Raw genomic sequence first — 17,520 nt, 5'->3', positions numbered from 1 at the left:
TGGATCGGAACTCTCATGGGCTGCTGGATCGGGACCCTCACGGGCTCCTGGATCGAGACCCTCACAGGCTGATGGATTGGGACCCTCACAGGCTTCTCGATCGAGACCCTCACAGGCTCCTTGATCGGGATCCTCACAGGATTCTCGATTGGGACCCTCACAGGCTCCTGGATTGGGCCCCTCACAGGCTCCTGGATATGGCCCCTCACAGGCTCCTTGATCGGGATCCTCACAGGCCTCTCGATCAGGACCCTCACAGGGTCAATGTCGTCCCATTCCCAGTACGTGTATTGAGCATTAGTCAGCCATACCTGCAGGGCCATTGCCACGAGGCAGGTGGCTCTCCAGCGCAACATCATGTTTTCACAGTGAGAGGTGACCAGAGGAATCTTCAAAGCTCACCAAATTGATACATTATAAGGACTGTTGAAGTTCCCGCCTCCTTAGTAAAATACTGATTCACTTCCTGACCACTCATAAATCACTGTCTGAAATGCATCATACGTTGTACAACTGCAGTTACATTTTGGGGTTATATTTTGAGTTTAGTCATGGGCGGGACAAGGGGTTGTATAAATAACCCCTACCTATCAGATGGACCATGCTACTGGGGGTGGGCAATGGCATGACATTTCAACATTTATTGACAAATGCAGTATTACGGTCACAAAGACACTTATCTTCACAAAGGTCTTAGTGACCTAAATGTTTTGTTTGTTAATAAATGTTTATTTTTCTGGTGCAGAGTGTTCAGAACTTTCGACTGGTTTTATAGTCTTCTCTCACATACACAAGAGAACACATGGAAATAAAAGCATTACATCAACAAGTGTTATTCAACTTTCAACATTAAGACATGTCAGAATGTTCGACTCTCATTCAATGCATCCTGAACAGAGTAAATAGTTTTACTGCAGCAAGCAACCAAGTGCTTGACTTGGACTGAACTAGGTGCCGTGCCAGAACTCACCGCTACTAATATTTAGATGCAAGAAGAACAATACTTATATATATATTAATAATAAGAAGAACAATACTTTTGAGCTGATTTTATGTAAGAGGTGCCGGAGCTCAATCAGTAGAATATTTGAGGTGCAGGCACCTCAAATTCTCAACTCGCCGCTACTAATATTTAGATGCAAGAACAATACTTTTGAGCTGATTTTCTGTAAGAGGTGCAGGAGCTCAATCAGTAGAATATTTGAGGTGCAGGCACCTCAAATCCATTGAGCTCTTGTCCACGTCAAGCACTGCTGCATCCTACCCATTATGTAACTGAGAACAACAGAACAGACATTCACAATAACACAAACAGTATTGTAGAACTAATAATCAATTGTTTGCAGTACATGGTCTGTTTTGACAATTAAAATATGATTTATGGAGTAGAGGTCTTTACATTTTGGGGTAGTAGTGCAGTGCCCATTCAAAATATTCCTGTTCAGAGCAGACCGGTTGGCTGCTTCCATCTTTCTCGAGAACCGCCCGTGCAAACAACTCACTCGACACGGCATTTGGTCCCAATACCTACCGAGTTTCAACAGTGCGGTTCTCGAGAAAATCAAAATGCAGACAGACATTATTATAGTATGATGGTTAGGCTGGCCCAGCCTCAAGTGTGTGTATCTAGGGTCAGATACTGTTTTTGAGTTTTCCTATCAAGCTTGCTTGTGACTTCAGCTCAGGGTGGCCTGACATGCCTGTTTGTTGATAGTTTGTTGACCTTACGGTGCGCTCTGAGTCTGAACATTTATTTTGTCAATGTGATTTCATTCAATATGTCTGTTGGGTTTCTGGGTGCATCCATGCTCTTGCTTTTCCTCTGTTACAGAAATTGTGACACAACCCCCTCATACATTCTGAAAATCTGAAGAGTTAGGCCTACATGGTCCGTGTATCATCCGGTCATTCAAATATTCCTTTCAGTCTGGCAAACGGAAGGTAAGAAAACGACTCAATATTTCGTTATTCTGTTTTTCTGTATGTACCAAAAACTGGAAAATGTTGCTTGTTTTCCTGTTTACAGCCCTAAAAGGAAAACTGCTTAAACAAGGAAACCAAAACTAAATAATAAGTCTAATTTACGTTTTTCTTTATTAATTGTCACATTTCCCACCGTACCATGCGCATGCGCAATTTGCTACATCCGGTGAGTGCCAAAGGGAAACAGCTACCCGAATCAAAGCCAGAATTTTCGCAATGGTCTCACTCGAGCCATACTTATCTCTGATTAGAGAGAAATGTACAAAGGACAAGATCTCCAAGAACAGTCCCCTTTGCATAGGCTATTCATCCCTTGGGAGGGAGTTCGGGCAGATTGACACTGGCACCTCCTCTGTGACCCAAAACCGTACTACACGACGTTCAAAGACATAATTATGTCCTATAGGATTGAATAGCCTATAAACGCCTTACAAAGGCTAATCAAAAAAGGAAAATCAGATCTCCTTCCCCGAAAACCAGTAGGCCTAGACCTAATTCCTAGACCATATCCTCAATGGAAACTATGGCCCAAGTGCACAAAAGCCACACTTTTAAACACCCCCTCACGGGGAGACGCTTGGAAGTCAAGGGCATTAGGCTATCTACTTGCGCCATGACGAATGTAATAGGCTAGCCCACCTGCTCAAATAGTCGTTCACTCAACATTCGCATCTCTGAACACAGATGCAGTAGCCTATCCGTGACCAAGTCGCCAGTCGCCATACACTTCATACCGGCCAAACACAATGTGGCAATAATAGCCTCCATTTGGAGAGAAACATGCTGCAACCTCACATGCTGCACCCTCTAATCATATGTGTGAGAGGGCAATTAGACCAGACTGAAAGTGTCTATTTTATGCTAACTTTGTAATAAACCTGTCTTTATCGCTGATTCAAATCCCGTGTTGGAGTGATTTCTTCAGTAGCCTAATTTGTTTGCCTACAAGAAGTCAGACAAGACTGTGGTTATAGTAACTGTAGGCTAGGTGACGCTGCACCTTTTATTGAACTTGAAAACACACCAAAGAAACATCATCAATAGAAAATGACAAAAAGCCAACAGAATCCCATTAAGCACTTTGAGTTGCATTTATTTGTATGAAAGGTGCAATACAAATAACATTTAGGCTATTATTATTATTATTATTATTATTATTATCCTTAAAGCCTAGTAGCGTCATGTCCAGGGGGTGTACATCAAGCTGCCTTGCGCTACAGAATCAGGAGAGAACCATCAAGCTTCTTACTTACTTAAAGCCTAGATGCTTTCATGTCTCGTGGCTCTTGGTTGCCATGGAATGGAATGCCTGGACATTAGTCTTTAGCTTGGTTTCCATGGCAGCCATGAGCCATAGCTTGTCCTATGAAGTAGGCTATATTAAAGCATTATGGAACGAGAAGCAGTGCTTCGAGTTCCATAATGCTTTTATACAACGGTTGCCACATTTATCCGTCAATATTTCAAAAAGAAAGACAATACGAACTTTAAATAAATGTATATTTAATGGAACTATTTGTTAATAATTTGCGGATACTTCCGCTGAAAAGGGAACGTTGCCAGGCAACGACAATGCTACAGCAGATCTATGTAAACATTGATCGGACACTGCCACGGCTAATAATAAGAAGTGGATTGATATTAAAAGATGTGCGAACATTCCATTTAAGCGTGGGGATATCGTGGTTATCGCCACGGCTGGAATGCAAACTGACCAATAGAGACAATGGACCGGATCTATACCGTTGTATAATAAAAGATATCAGGCCAGGGCAGAAGAAGTTTGGCCAATACATCCATGGTTTGGCCCCTCCACTTTTAGCGCTCACCGTATGTAAAACTGCGCATGCGCAAATCGAAAGAAATAGAGAAAACGTAAATTAGACTTATTATTTCGTTTTGGTTTCCTTGTTTATGCATTTTTCCGTTTAGGGCTGAAAACAGGAAAACAAGCAACGGCTTCCTGTTTTTGGTACATATAGAAAAACTGAATAACGAAATATTGAGTCGTTTTCTCACCTTCCGTTTGCCAGACTGAAAGGAATAAGGAATAATTGAATGATCGGATGATACACGGACCCTACATAGTGACCTCTTTCTCATCTTAATTCCAACACAAATCACGAGGGAGCTAAACGCATCCAAACAATATTTGGCAATGCATAGAAGGGATAAATTAAACTCATTTCGACGTAGCAGCATGATAGCACTACGCTTCCCACAATTCCTAGTTCTCAAATCCGTAAATCGGGTTCTGCTCTTACAGGAGTCGCTGCGCAGCGAGTGAAAGCGCGTGATGGCAATGAGCAGGGCCAGTTATAGCCTGCCTTAATATAATCCACACCACAATGTCTCTCTCGAATACATGCTTGTCCACAGATACCGAGAGCAGACGTCGGAGATCAGCAGCCTACAGTCAAGGTAAGGGACAGATTGCCTAAATTATACGCCTTAAAAATCGGATCATGAAACTTGTGATTATGTAAACAACCACAGAAAGACCCACCTTTTAGTTCACGTCTTCAACCAACAAATGTTTAACGCGACATAGCCTATCATTAGGGAGTGTAGGACCAATGAGACAACGACGGTCTCAATTTCCATTCCACTGGTCAAACTATCAGACCCAGAGACACCTGTCACCCGGCTGGCACCACCGCATACGAGGACCATCTGCTTGTCCCACAGACTATAGTTTACTAACACCTGCTGAGACATCCACCACGGTCTCCGCTCTTACCAGCACCCAGATCTTATTAGCGACAAAACTGCTTATGTTTGTTCTATCAATCACGTCGAGAGAAAGGAGGAGTGATGCACTAAGGATGGCTTGGTCAGACATCAGTCATGGGATCTCACCACTGTTTTGAGTGAAAAAAGACAGACCACTAAGAAACAGTTCAAGGTGCTTTTGACGATATGGACCAGCTGCAAGGCTCTCCCCTCTGAACTCCCAACCTTCAGGTCCTTATTGGGTAAAGGCTAGTTCCCATTAACCCAGAGGCCGTTTAGGGTTACATTTAGGGTTTAAGGCTGGGTTAGGGCTTAGGGATAAGGTTAGGGTGGGTTAGGGGGTTGGGGTTGGGATTTGACCGGTCTGCATTGATGGGGACTAGCCTCACCGTCCTTATTGTCGGTGGCAAGGTGAAATTGATCAAATCAGATAAAATTAAATCAAACTTTATTTATATAGCACATTTCATACATAGAGACAACGCCATGCGCTTCACAGAAAAGGGGAAATAAAATGCATATAGTGTAGTGATTATATCATAATAACACATTCTTTAAAAAAAAAAAAAAAAAAACTTAAATAACACATTATAAGACACAGAACACATTATAAAACACAAACAAAATGTAAACAGAAGACTCCTGGAAAATGTTGAGCTATCTACTGTAGAGGCTTATACTTACCTGTCTACAGTATTTGCGCCTATACCTGAATGTTATGCAAAGTGTAGTAACACATTTTAAAACACATATCATGTCCAGCACATTATAAAACACATAACACATTCAATTATGTGTTATACCCCACATTTGAGTCGTGACCAACAGCTAAGGCCTATCAGGGATCCCTCATGGCCTCTGTCTATAAAGGCCAGTTCCAGCCCAGGCCAGGCATCTGAGGATGTGTGCTGCTGGCCTCATGTGCCAGACACCTGTGAACAACAACGATAGCTGGAGAAAGACCTGTAGGAGAGATCAGCGTGGTGGGAGAATGGCCCCCAGTCCTGCCTCAGGCCTTCAGGGCAGCTGTGCTGAGGGAAACAGGCCCAGTCTTTGTCTGTGTGGTGGTCAGCGGGAGGGGAGGGGGGGGGGGGGGGGACTGAAGACTAATAACCAGCACCGTGTGAGACTACGCCGCTGTCCTGTCTCATCCCTGCACCCTGTCCAGTGTTGTCTCCTTGATATGCACCATGCCTGAAAGCAAATTCCTAGTATGTTGAAAAACTACAATGGCAATAAAACTAATTCTGATTCTGATTCCAATACCTCCCAAAAGGTCTGATAAATTACATATCCTCTTGTAACAAAGATAATGGAATGATTTTGAGTCTTAGGTTTTCTCTGAACGGGATCTGACCTGGGTTTATCGTTGTAGCAAAGGTATAAAGGTCTGCCCTGCCGCCCCCTGGCTTGTCTCTCGCTACCTCCCTTCACAGCTAGGTGTCCAGTGTGATGTCACCTGTGATGTCATCTGTCTCTCATGTCTCTCCTGTCCCTGTGCAGATCCTCCCCAGGACTGGGACGGCCAGGGCCCCCACCAGGGGGCCCCTTGGGACGGGCGCTCTGTGTCCAGCCTGTCCCCGGACCTGGTGGACACCCATGCCCCCCCGTCCTGCCCCTCCCTGCGCCGCACTGGACTCTACTCACCCAAATGCCCGTCTACACACCTACGTGAGCACTGCGGCTCATTCGGCTCCTAATCTATTGTTTGTTTATTCATTTGTAATTCACCTCTGTAGAGTGTTTCAGTTCAGCCTGTGTGAACACAGAATAACTCTTCCCTGGACTGTGACCCTTTAAAGCATGACAGGCACGTGTGTTGTTCTTCCTAAGTGAGACTGTGTCTGTCTCCTCTCAGGACATCTTGTCCCTGAGGACGGAGGAGAGGAGATCAGGACCACTCTCATAGCAGAGAACAAAGTGGAGGCTAACAAGCTAGCTAACAACTACAGGGTACAGAGATGGGTGCACAGTGATGATTTTCACATTCCAGTCCAAGCTGGGTTTTTTTCTCCGATTCTGTGTTACGATCCATAGTGTGTGTGTGTGTGTGTGTGTGTGTGTGTGTGTGTGTTTGACGTCTCAGTTTGGCTTCAGGAAGTGGAAAAGCCATGTGACAGAGCGACCGTTCTCAGACAGATCAGATGTGGTGAAGGAGCTGTACTCGGAGCTCAACCTCGTCAGACCACGCACAGGTGTGTATCACTATCAGACCACACACAGGTGTGTATCACTATCAGAACACACACAGGTGTGTATCACTATCAGACCAAACACAGGTGTGTATCACTATCAGAACACACACAGGTGTGTATCACTATCAGACCACACACAGGTGTGTATCACTATCAGACCAGACACAGGTGTGTATCACTATCAGACCACACACAGGTGTGTATCACTATCAGACCAGACACAGGTGTGTATCACTATCAGACCACACACAGGTGTGTATCACTATCAGACCAGACACAGGTGTGTATCACTATCAGACCACACACAGGTGTGTATCACTATCAGACCACACACAGGTGTGTATCACTATCAGACCACACACAGGTGTGTATCACTATCAGACCACACACAGGTGTGTATCACTATCAGACCAGTCACAGGTGTGTATCAGACCAGACACAGGTGTGTATCACTATCAGACCACACACAGGTGTGTATCACTATCAGAACACACACAGGTGTGTATCACTATCAGAACATATACAGGTGTGTATCACTATCAGAACACATACAGGTGTGTATCACTATCAGAACACATACAGGTGTGTATCACTATCAGAACACATACAGGTGTGTATCCGAACCTCGTCAGACCAAACACAGGTGTGTATCACTATCAGACCAGACACAGGTGTGTATCACTATCAGACCAGTCACAGGTGTGTATCAGACCAGACACAGGTGTTTATCAGACCAGACACAGGTGTGTATCCGAACCTCATTAGACCATACACAGGTGTGTATCCGAGCCTCATTAGACCACACACAGGTGTGTATCCGAGCCTCATTAGACCACACACAGGTGTGTATCCGAACTTCTCTCTCTCTTACCCACTCTCTCTCCCTCCCGCTCTCCTGTGTCAGGTCACCTGGTCTCCTGTGGTAACGTGGTCTATGTGTTGGTGTTCGGCTGGTGGGTGTCTCTGGTCTACCTGCTGGTCAGCATGCTGATGTTCACCTCTGTCATCGGAGCGCCGTACGGTATGCAGGCCTGGCTGTGTTTCTGTAGCAAAAACATGCCACATGTTAGCAACGCGTTATATTGATGGTCATGGTGGTGGCAGACCTCTCATCCGACATGTGGTCATGGTGATGATGGACCTCTCATCCTTTCACCCCTCTGTCTGTGATTTGCAGGGAAGCTCTGCTGGCAGTTGTCATGGTATTTCCTGTGGCCTTTTGGGAAGTCCATACTGGAGGTACGGTGTTTTATGTTGTATCTTAGGCTTGCTTCCTGTCTCCATGTCTCTCTCCCTGTCTCCCCTCTCTCTCCCTGTTTCTCTCTCCTTGTGTCCCTCTCTCCTTGTGGCTCTCGACAGAGAAGGTTTTGAGCCTGATCGGAAAACGATCTCGCCAATCAGCGACTACAAAAAGCTACGCTGGGCGGGTTTATGACAGCGAGGAGCTTTTCAGATTTTCCAATCACCTGCCAAATCCTTTTCAGATTTTTTCCAATCACCTGCCAAGTAGTTTTGAAAGTGCCTGCCCGTTTTCCAAACAATTTCCAACGGAGAGTTCCCAGACGGTTATGCGACGCAAACCACCTGACACCATCAGGTTATGAAAGAGTCCTGCTGAGTTTGATTGTCAGGCTGTGTCTGAAGCAGGCCTGACTCCTGGTCTCTCTCCTGTTGTCTCTCCCAGGTGGTAGTCGGTGAGGCTGTCCCAGAGGACATCTGCCCCATCCTGCTGCCCTCACCGACAGAGGGGTCTGTACCAGACCCGCCGGCAGCACCTCCACGGAAGCCCTACTGGGTAAGAAGCTCCACCGGGCGGGCCAAGCACTGTGGGCCCAAAATGATAACATCTGACTCATGTGAAATTGTAAATTATTATTAAGATCTCGCTTAGGGTCCCACATACAGTAGCCTTTACCATGGTCTTCAAACTCCCAGTCCCGTACTGCAGTAACAAAATAACACCCATCCAGAGGCTACTGTTGGATCTCACAGTGGAACTGATGTTCATATTTTTACCTTTGTCTCCTGGAGAAAAGAGGTGGATAGAAGGTGAGGTAACAATCGAACAAGTCTCCCTGTCATGTCTGCTGTGTGTCCTGTGCTTGGTGCGTGTAGCGTCGTGCGAGCACCTACGTGTGGCTGGTGCTGGGCTACCCCCCCCTGGTCCTGCTCCATGGCCTGGCCTGCCTGCTCTCCTGGACCCTGGTCTTCACCATCCCTGTGGCCAAGATCAACGCCCGCACACTGGCCGTGATCCTGCTCCTTCCCCCGGAGGACGTTACCATCTCTGCCTCCGCCCCAAGGAAGGTGAGCTGGCCTGAGCTGGGCTGTCAGTGGGCCTGAGCTGGGCTGGTATTAGGGCTGGGTTAAAAAAAAAAAAAAATCTGAATCAAATGATTCAGAATCGATTCATGCATCCCAAAATCGATCTTTTATTTAATGAATGAATGACTAAATGAAGGAATGAATAGTTCATTAATTCATTTAATGATTAATTCATTCATTCATTCATTTTTGGAAATCAGTATCGATACCCAGCCCTAGTATTGATGTGTTGCATAACTTGGCAGTCATGTAATTAAGGTTACAGCTAACAAAAAACAGGTTTTAGTAACACCAACCGAATCGATATCGAATCGAACCGTGATAATCGATTCTGAACCTTGTGAATCGGAATCGAATCGATTCTTGAAATTGGAATCGATACCCAGCCCTAGCTGGTATCTGTGAACTGGGTGTTCTCTGGTTCTGGACCGGGTGTTAAGCACCCCTCTGTCTGTCTCTCTCCTGTGTTCTCAGCCTCAGAGCAGCGACACCAGAGCTGTCCTGTGTTGCTACCACGCAGTCAACTGGTACTACTACAAATACACAGTGGACGGGATCAATGTCTTTGCTGTCAGTATCCTTTACTGAGTTTTTGTGCGTGTGTGTATGTTTGCATGTTTGAGTGTGTGTGTGTGAGTGTGTGTGTGTGTGTAAGTATAGGCTTCACTCATGTTGATAACTTTAACCTCTCAGACCTACTTCCTGTGGTTGTCGTTGCCCTGGTGATCGGCTATGTGGACAAAGAGAACCAGTTTGCCAGCTCCGAGGTCAAGTTCGCCACCGCAGTCTGCTCCATCATACCCCTGTCCTACTACATTGGCATGGGCATCGCCAGGTAAGCACACACACACCACACAGTGCTGTCACTCATCAAAATTCATGCGAAAACACTTAATCAAACCAAAGATACACAGTAACACAGATCTCTGGGACCTCACATATCTGCAGTGTCTCTGCCCAGAGTAACTTTGCGGTGGGGGCGCTGGTGAACGCCACCTTTGGCTCCATCACAGAGATGACCTTCTACATCACCGCTCTGCTCCGCGGTCACCGTGCTGGAAACACCTGTCTGCAGGAGATCGTCAAAGCCGCTCTGACCGGAACTCTGCTGGGCTGCATCCTCTTCATCCCTGTCAGTCTGATATGTTATTACACATGGATACTAGGTTTATTACACACGGACACTAGTGTTATTACACATGGATACTACTGTTATTAAACATGGACACTAGTGTTATTAAACATGGACACTAGTGTTATTACACATGGATACTACTGTTATTAAACATGGACACAAGTGTTATTAAACATGGACACTAGTGTTATTAAACATGGACACTAGTGTAGGGTTGACTGCAAACCTGGGTCTAAATACTATTTAATCGCTTTAGCGTTTGCTTGAGTCTGTCTGGAGTGTCAGGTGGGTTGAGCTTGCATATTTGGGAGCCCATTGGTTCAGCTTGCTGTGCAAAACAGGAGCAATCATGCACAGAAAAGTGAATGGAAGTATTTCAAATAGTATTCTGAGCCAGGTCTAGTTTTTCTTCCTGGTCTGGAGACTGAGTAGGACTGTGCCCTCTATCTATCTCTCAGAAGTGTATATGATCATTGCAGGTTAGGGTCAGGGTTACTCAGTCAGTGTTGTCTGTCTCTCAGGATGTGTGTATGTTCATTGTAGGTCAGAGTTAGGGTTACTGTGTGCTGTCTGTCTCTCAGGGTGTGTGTATGTTCATTGTAGGTCAGAGTTAGGGTTACTGTGTGCTGTCTGTCTCTCAGGGGGTGTCTATGATCGTCGGGGGGCTGAAGCACCGGGAGCAGAGGTTCAACAGCCGCTCGGCGGGCGTCAGCTCTGCCCTGCTCTTCATCTCTGTGGGGGGTGAGGACCTGGAACTGGGAACAGACCAACCATCTTGAACCACCTACAGTACAACCACCTACAACCATCTACAACCACCTACAACCACCTACAACCACCTACGAACCACCTACAACCATTTAGAACCACATGCAACCATCTACAACCACCTACAACTATCAAGACCTACCGACAACCATCTTGAACCACCTACAACCATCTCGAACCACCTACAACCATCTCAAACCATCTAGAACCACCTACAACTACATAGAACCACCTACAGCCATTTAGAACCACCTACAACCATCTTGAACCACCTACAACCATCTAGAACCACCTACAACCATCTAGAACCAGCACCATGCTTCATGCCACCTCATCTCCTCTCCTCTCCCTTCTCCTCTCTCCACTACCCCCCCTCCCCTCTCCTCTCCTCATTCTCTACAGGTGTTTTTGCCCCCACCCTGTTCTCTAAGGCGTACGGGAGCCTGGTGTGTGAGGACTGCACCAATCAGATGGGAGGACGCTCCAGCAGCAACGCCAGCTTCATCTGCCACAACTGCCACTATGACATGGTCAGACACACACACACGCACACAACCTCACAGACAACCGCACTCATACTGCGACACAGGAAACCGTGTCTGGTTAAACTCATTTCTATGCTTTCTTCCAGAGTGAGAGCAACTACACACTGTTCCACACCCATATTGAGTAAGTTGGAGGGTTGGAAGACATCCTCATTCTTGTTATTTTGCACAATCTGTGTGGTGATGCAGTATGTAGCAAACATCTGTGCTTTTAAATGTGTGTGTGTGTGTGTGTGTGTGTGTGTGTGTGTCCTCCAGGCCACTGGTATACACAGTGTCCATCCTCCTGCCTGCTGCCTACATCATAGGCCTCATCTTCACCCTGAAGACACACTCCCACATCTACGATATCCACGTAGGAGAGGGGGGAGGTGAGGGGGCGCACACACACACACTCTCTCTCTCTCTCTCTCACACACACATGCACTCTCTCTCTCACACACACGCACTCTCTCTCTCTCACACACACATGCAATCTCTCTCTCTCTCTCTCTCTCTCTCTCTCACACACACTCTCTCTCTCTCACATAGGGATGTAACGGTATGAAAATTTCATACCACGATTATAGTGACCAAAATTACCGTGGTCGTCGGTATTATTACGTTTTTTAAAATTTATATATGCTGAAAATTTTCAATAAGTACTGATGGACAGTATGGAATCATTTCAACAACTTTTAACCCTAACCCTAACCCTAACCCTTAAACAGCAATATCCTAGTGTAACATCTTAAACTGTCTGTGAAAGACAAATCAATATAATACAATGTCTATGGGTTGCAAATACATAGAAAATACATGAGTTAAAAATATAGGTACAAATCCTCACTACATACGTTTAGCACACGATTCATTGATCATTAAGGATTTGTTCGAGCACATGAAATTTACTCAATCTACTATCAAACAACGTGGTAGCGAAGCAGCCATCCCGGGAGAAATGCAGAGAAATCAACAGCGGCATATTTTGTAAAATGAAGTGGGCCAAGCAAAGCATTGTGTGGGACCACTTCGAAAAGAAAGGACAAGAAGCCACTTGCAAATATTGTGATGCCGTGTACAACACAACGACAACAGCTCTCTATCACTTGAAGAAGGTTCACTCAGATAAGTTGGCTCTCCTCCTCGTCTCACCTGCAGCAAACCCACCATCGGCTCAGTGTTTGGAGGAGCTGTGACATGCAGCAGGCAGAAAAAAATAACCCAGTCCATCCGTAATGAAGCATTTATTACGGAAAAAAACTATTTTGGTATTGTTTGGAAATGTTGGTATTTTAATTACAATTAATCGATTGATTGATCGTTAACATTACCAATGATCAATTCAGGGACATGTCTACAATTTGCAACCCTAGTACAAAGCAAGCAAGCAACTAGCAAATAGAACAAGCACCATCTGTAAATATCATTGACACTAACCTCATATAATACAAATATTATTCATAGCAAGAAGACATTATGGTTATACAATACAAAAGGGGTATATCATAAGTCAATAATGGCAATAAACAATAGCAAACAGACATTGTATCATTAAAGGAGGACTCCCCTGATTAGCAATCAGCTTTGTATCGTTCCAAAATTGGCAGTATGTCACAATTAATGTGGTTTTCCTACCCTCAATGTTCCCTGGGCCTAGTTTTCACACTTTTAACAAGTACTGTACACTAGGGCTGCACGATTATGACAGAACATAATAATTGCGATTATTTTCTTCAAAATGGTAATTGCGATTAATAATTGTGATTAATATTTATTAGATAATATTAATATATAATAACCAAAATGTTCCCAAATCACAGACGTTGATCCCTTTCTTGTTACTAACTCACTGACCTCGTTTTCGCTCATTTTTTCACTACTCACGGCTGCAGGTACTCTTGTGACACTTGTCTTGACCTACTGCTATCTGTCTTCTCAGTGAAATTGCTGCTCACAGCGCACTCAGCGGGAACGCATGTAATTGGTCAGACAGCATAAGTGCCTCTGATTCGTCCGTGTAGTCCTAGCACACTCAATTCAAAGCAAAATTATTAATCACATTAATTGCGGCCTTTTGCGATTAGTTAATCGCGGAGGTCATAATTGCGATTTCGATTAATTTACGATTAATTGTGCAGCCCTACTGTACACATGTAAACATGTTGTCCCCCACCCATTATGCATGTTCCCTTGTGGTATCAAGCACCCTGCTTCTCATTAGGCATTTTTATACAGAGATCCCACTATATTGCCCTATAGAACAGTGTTTTTCAACCTTTTTTGAGCTACGGCACATTTTTGACATTAAAAAAATCCCACGGCACACCACCATCCCAAAATTTTATTAAATGGAGCGCATGAATATGAAACTTGTCACCATTTAGGCCTACAAAACAAAGAGCATTTAACACTTTTAATATAATAGCTGACAGGCACACGCGCAGCTCTTGTTCAACAGCTCTGTCTCTCTGTTTTTTGTTTTAATTGCAGTTAGGCTTGAGAAGCTGAGCTCGCAAAGATATGTTGTGGAAAAGGGAAGCAGAGTTGAAAGGTCCTGTCTCAGTTCAATTAGTTCAGCTTGCTCCTGCAAAGTCATGTCCTTTCCGAAAAGAACAGTTGAGCTGTATGGCTTCCTCACCCAGTCCAATGAGTCAGTGGAGGCTAAGAGGAAATAAAATGACATCTCCTCGAGGCTTTCCAAATGTTCCCCTATTGTCTCGTACAACGCTGCATGTCCTTGACATGACATTTTTGAGTGAGAGGTAACATGTCAAGCGATTTCTACTTGATTGCATACGATTGCATAGCCTACATGTTGGCTAAAAAAGTAATTGTCAGTCAGTCATGTCAGTCATTCTCAAAATAATAATTATTATAATTTTAATATTATTACTGACATTTGACAATTTTCCACGGCACACCTGACAATCTCTCACGGTACACTAGTGTGCCGCGGAACACCGGTTGAAAAACACTGCTATAGAAGACCCCTCAATTTTCTGGCTTTGTTTGTTTATAATGAACCAAAGAAAGACAGGATAATATGTGATTTTATATAGCATGCCGGCAATCTAGAATCGAGAGGCATGACCCTTGGATGCAACATTCACTAGTTGTTAAACAAGTCCATGCACCTGTAAGGTCAAAAGTCCTATAATGAATGTTGAAATACAGACATATCTAGCGCTACTAATGTCACATCATTTGTATCAATGATTGACCAAAGTAAGCTCTCTACAAACCATGGTAGAGTGAATAAGAGTACAATAACGTCTCCATCTAGTGGGCAAACAAGTCCATGCACCTGTATGGTCTAAAGTCCTATAATGAAGGTTGAAATACAGACATATCTAGCTCTACTAAACACCTCAAGCTCTACTCTATGCGGATGTAGAAAGTACATGGTTTCCTGAGTAAACTTGTCTGAGACTATACTGAGACACCAAGCATAGTTCTTGATGTAAAAATCTAAATGTACTTGTCAATGGAAAACTGCATTGGAAAGGCACCCTTTTGTGGTGGGTTCTGGTACTACGGGGGGACTGAAGGACTCACTCACTCACTCACTCACGACGTGACACCGGCCAACCTTAAGCCCCCCCCCCTTCGGCTTTCACTGGGTGGAGGACAAAAAAATACACAAATTATGTCAAACGATATCATGTTGTGTGTTGTAGGAGAAACAAGCCACCAGGGGGCGGTTGTCCACTGGTCACGCTGGCGATCGCTGCTCATCCTCATCATGGCCACCCTGCTGATGTCTGCCTGTGCCGACCTCATCACAGAACACATCCAGCCAATACTGAGTCAGCCCAACATCTCCCAGGTACACACACACACACACACACACAAATACACACACACACACGGACGGTGATCCTCATGTATACACATAAGTGCATGTGGACACATGAATGCACACACACCTACTCAGTGGACTGTGTTGTGATCATGGTCCCATGTCTCTTCAGTACTTCATAGGGGTGACTATCCTGGCCATGGTGCCCGAGATCCCCGAGATTGTCAACGGGATCCAGTTCGCTCTGCAGAACAACATTAGCCTGAGGCAAGTCCTCCTTCATGACGCCTTATGGAGTGTTATAACATGTGTAATAATGACCTGGATATGTGTGGATGATAACCAGGGTCTACTTATGGAAGCTGCCATCATGATGACACAAAACCATGCGGATATCTGTGTCACCCATGGATGTATGGTGTCACCTGGTAGTCAGCTGTGATGAGCTCATCTAGTGATCAGTACATGCAAAGAAGGCATAACACTGTCTTTCTGTTTCTCTCTAATTCTCTTTTTCTCTCCTCTATCTCTGTGGTTTCTCTGTCTGGTGTGGGTCCAGTCTGGAGGTGGGGAGCTGCATCGCCGTCCAGGTCTGCATGCTGCAGATCCCTCTGCTGGTCCTGTTCAACGTTTTCTATGTAAGAGCCTCCTGATAGACCTTGAGTCTGTCTGTAACACCCTCCCTAATCCTAACCCCCAGTCTGTCTGTAACACCCTCCCTAATCCTAATCCCCAGTCTGTCTGTAACACCCTCCCTAACCCTAACCCCCAATCTATCTGTAACACCCTCCCTAATCCTAACCCCCCGTCTGTCTGTAACACCCTCCCTAACCCCCAATCTATCTGTAACACCCTCCCTAACCCCAGTCTGTCTGTAACACCCTCCCTAACCCTAACCCCCAATCTATCTGTAACACCCTCCCTAACCTCCAGTCTGTCTGTAACACCCTCCATAACCTCCACCCTGTCTGTAACACCCTCCATAACCTCCACCCTGTCTGTAACACCCTCCCTAACCCTAACCTACACCCTGTCTCCCTCCCTAACCCTAACCCCCAGTGTCTGTAACACCCTTCCTAACCCCCAATCTGTCTGTAACATCCTCCCTAACCCTAACCTCCATCCTGTCTGTAACAGCCTCCCTAATCCCCAGTGTGTCTGTAACACCCCACCTATCCCTTACACACTACTGTATCAACAAATACATCAGTCGGAATTTGTGTTGGAACCAGAATCTATACACACTGTGGCTCCTACAAGAGCAATCAAACCCAATCAGATTGTATCTGTGTATTTGCCAATTCTTGTCTCCGTCTCTGTAGGATGTCGGCTTTGTGTTGGTCTTCAGCGACCTGCACCTGTGGTCCAGTATCTTTGGTGTGATTCTGGTCAACTACATCTTCATGGATGGGAAGTCAGACTACCTGCAGGGTGAGGGTTTGATCCATCATCGATAATCAAGCATGTTTACCGTCAGCCACAACTAGGTTTAAGGTATTTGATACACCACTGCCCTCTAGGGGACAGTGTTCATGTTGTTTTCCTTGGTGTCCCTCCAGGCACAGCTCTGGTGGTGGTGTATCTCATCCTGCTGGCTCTCTACTTCTTCGCTCCGTCCCCAGCTGGCTGCTGACAGCAGAGGGCCCTAAAGACATGGTTCATATAAATGGATGGTAAATGGACTGCACATTTGGTGACGAGAACCAGATCTCTAAAATGGCCTTCTGAAGTCATGTAATAACTCCATCTGTAAAGATTGGGTCTGTATACGATCTGATTGAACTGCAGTCGTTTATGTTTCTATATTTAAATAATTCATGCCAGTCTATCCACCTGTATCATCACGTTGAGAATCATGTTAGGAGGACAGGGAGATGACTGTGGAAAGAGAGGGACTTCTCAGAACGCTGAGAGAGGGTGAGGGTTAGGAGGGTGAGGGTTAGAGTAGGGAGAGAGTTAGGGTTATGAGGAAGAGGGTTAGGAGGGTTAGGAGAGGGTGAGGGACTTTTGAATCAGACTGTAAATAAGGTATTGTTGTATATTTTAGACAACTGT

The 17,520-nt window shown here is 45.1% G+C and overlaps 1 protein-coding gene across 1 annotated transcript; it reads left to right on the top strand.

The window, feature by feature from the left end:
- The first annotated feature begins 4,307 nt into the window (after positions 1 to 4,307).
- On the top strand, positions 4,308 to 17,419 carry LOC311320791 (uncharacterized protein). The gene is made up of 20 exons (XM_084452625.1): positions 4,308 to 4,404; positions 6,220 to 6,387; positions 6,575 to 6,669; positions 6,803 to 6,911; positions 7,816 to 7,932; positions 8,089 to 8,150; positions 8,596 to 8,706; positions 9,027 to 9,218; positions 9,711 to 9,810; positions 9,930 to 10,071; positions 10,185 to 10,368; positions 11,013 to 11,112; positions 11,542 to 11,669; positions 11,771 to 11,808; positions 11,943 to 12,055; positions 15,344 to 15,492; positions 15,638 to 15,732; positions 16,025 to 16,103; positions 16,788 to 16,896; positions 17,025 to 17,419. The coding sequence occupies exons 1-20, from the start codon at positions 4,332 to 4,334 to the stop codon at positions 17,096 to 17,098; spliced, it is 2,238 nt and encodes a 745-aa protein (XP_084308751.1). The 5' UTR covers positions 4,308 to 4,331; the 3' UTR covers positions 17,099 to 17,419.
- Positions 17,420 to 17,520: the final 101 nt, after the last annotated feature.

Source organism: Borostomias antarcticus (assembly GCF_949987555.1).
Source record: "Borostomias antarcticus genome assembly, chromosome: 18".
In the NCBI taxonomy this organism is placed as follows: Eukaryota; Metazoa; Chordata; class Actinopteri; order Stomiiformes; family Stomiidae; genus Borostomias; species Borostomias antarcticus.
The sequence above is the reverse complement of the archived record's forward strand: the minus strand, read 5'-3'. Positions and strand labels throughout refer to the sequence as shown.

Coding starts and splice junctions, on each gene's coding strand:
- LOC311320791 (XM_084452625.1), top strand. CDS start 4,332: ATGTCTCTCTCGAATACATGCTTGTCCACAGATACCGAGAGCAGACGT. Junction 11,113..11,541: donor GCTCTTCATCTCTGTGGGGG/GTGAGGACCTGG, acceptor CATTCTCTACAG/GTGTTTTTGCCCCCACCCTG. Junction 15,733..16,024: donor CAGAACAACATTAGCCTGAG/GCAAGTCCTCCT, acceptor GTGTGGGTCCAG/TCTGGAGGTGGGGAGCTGCA.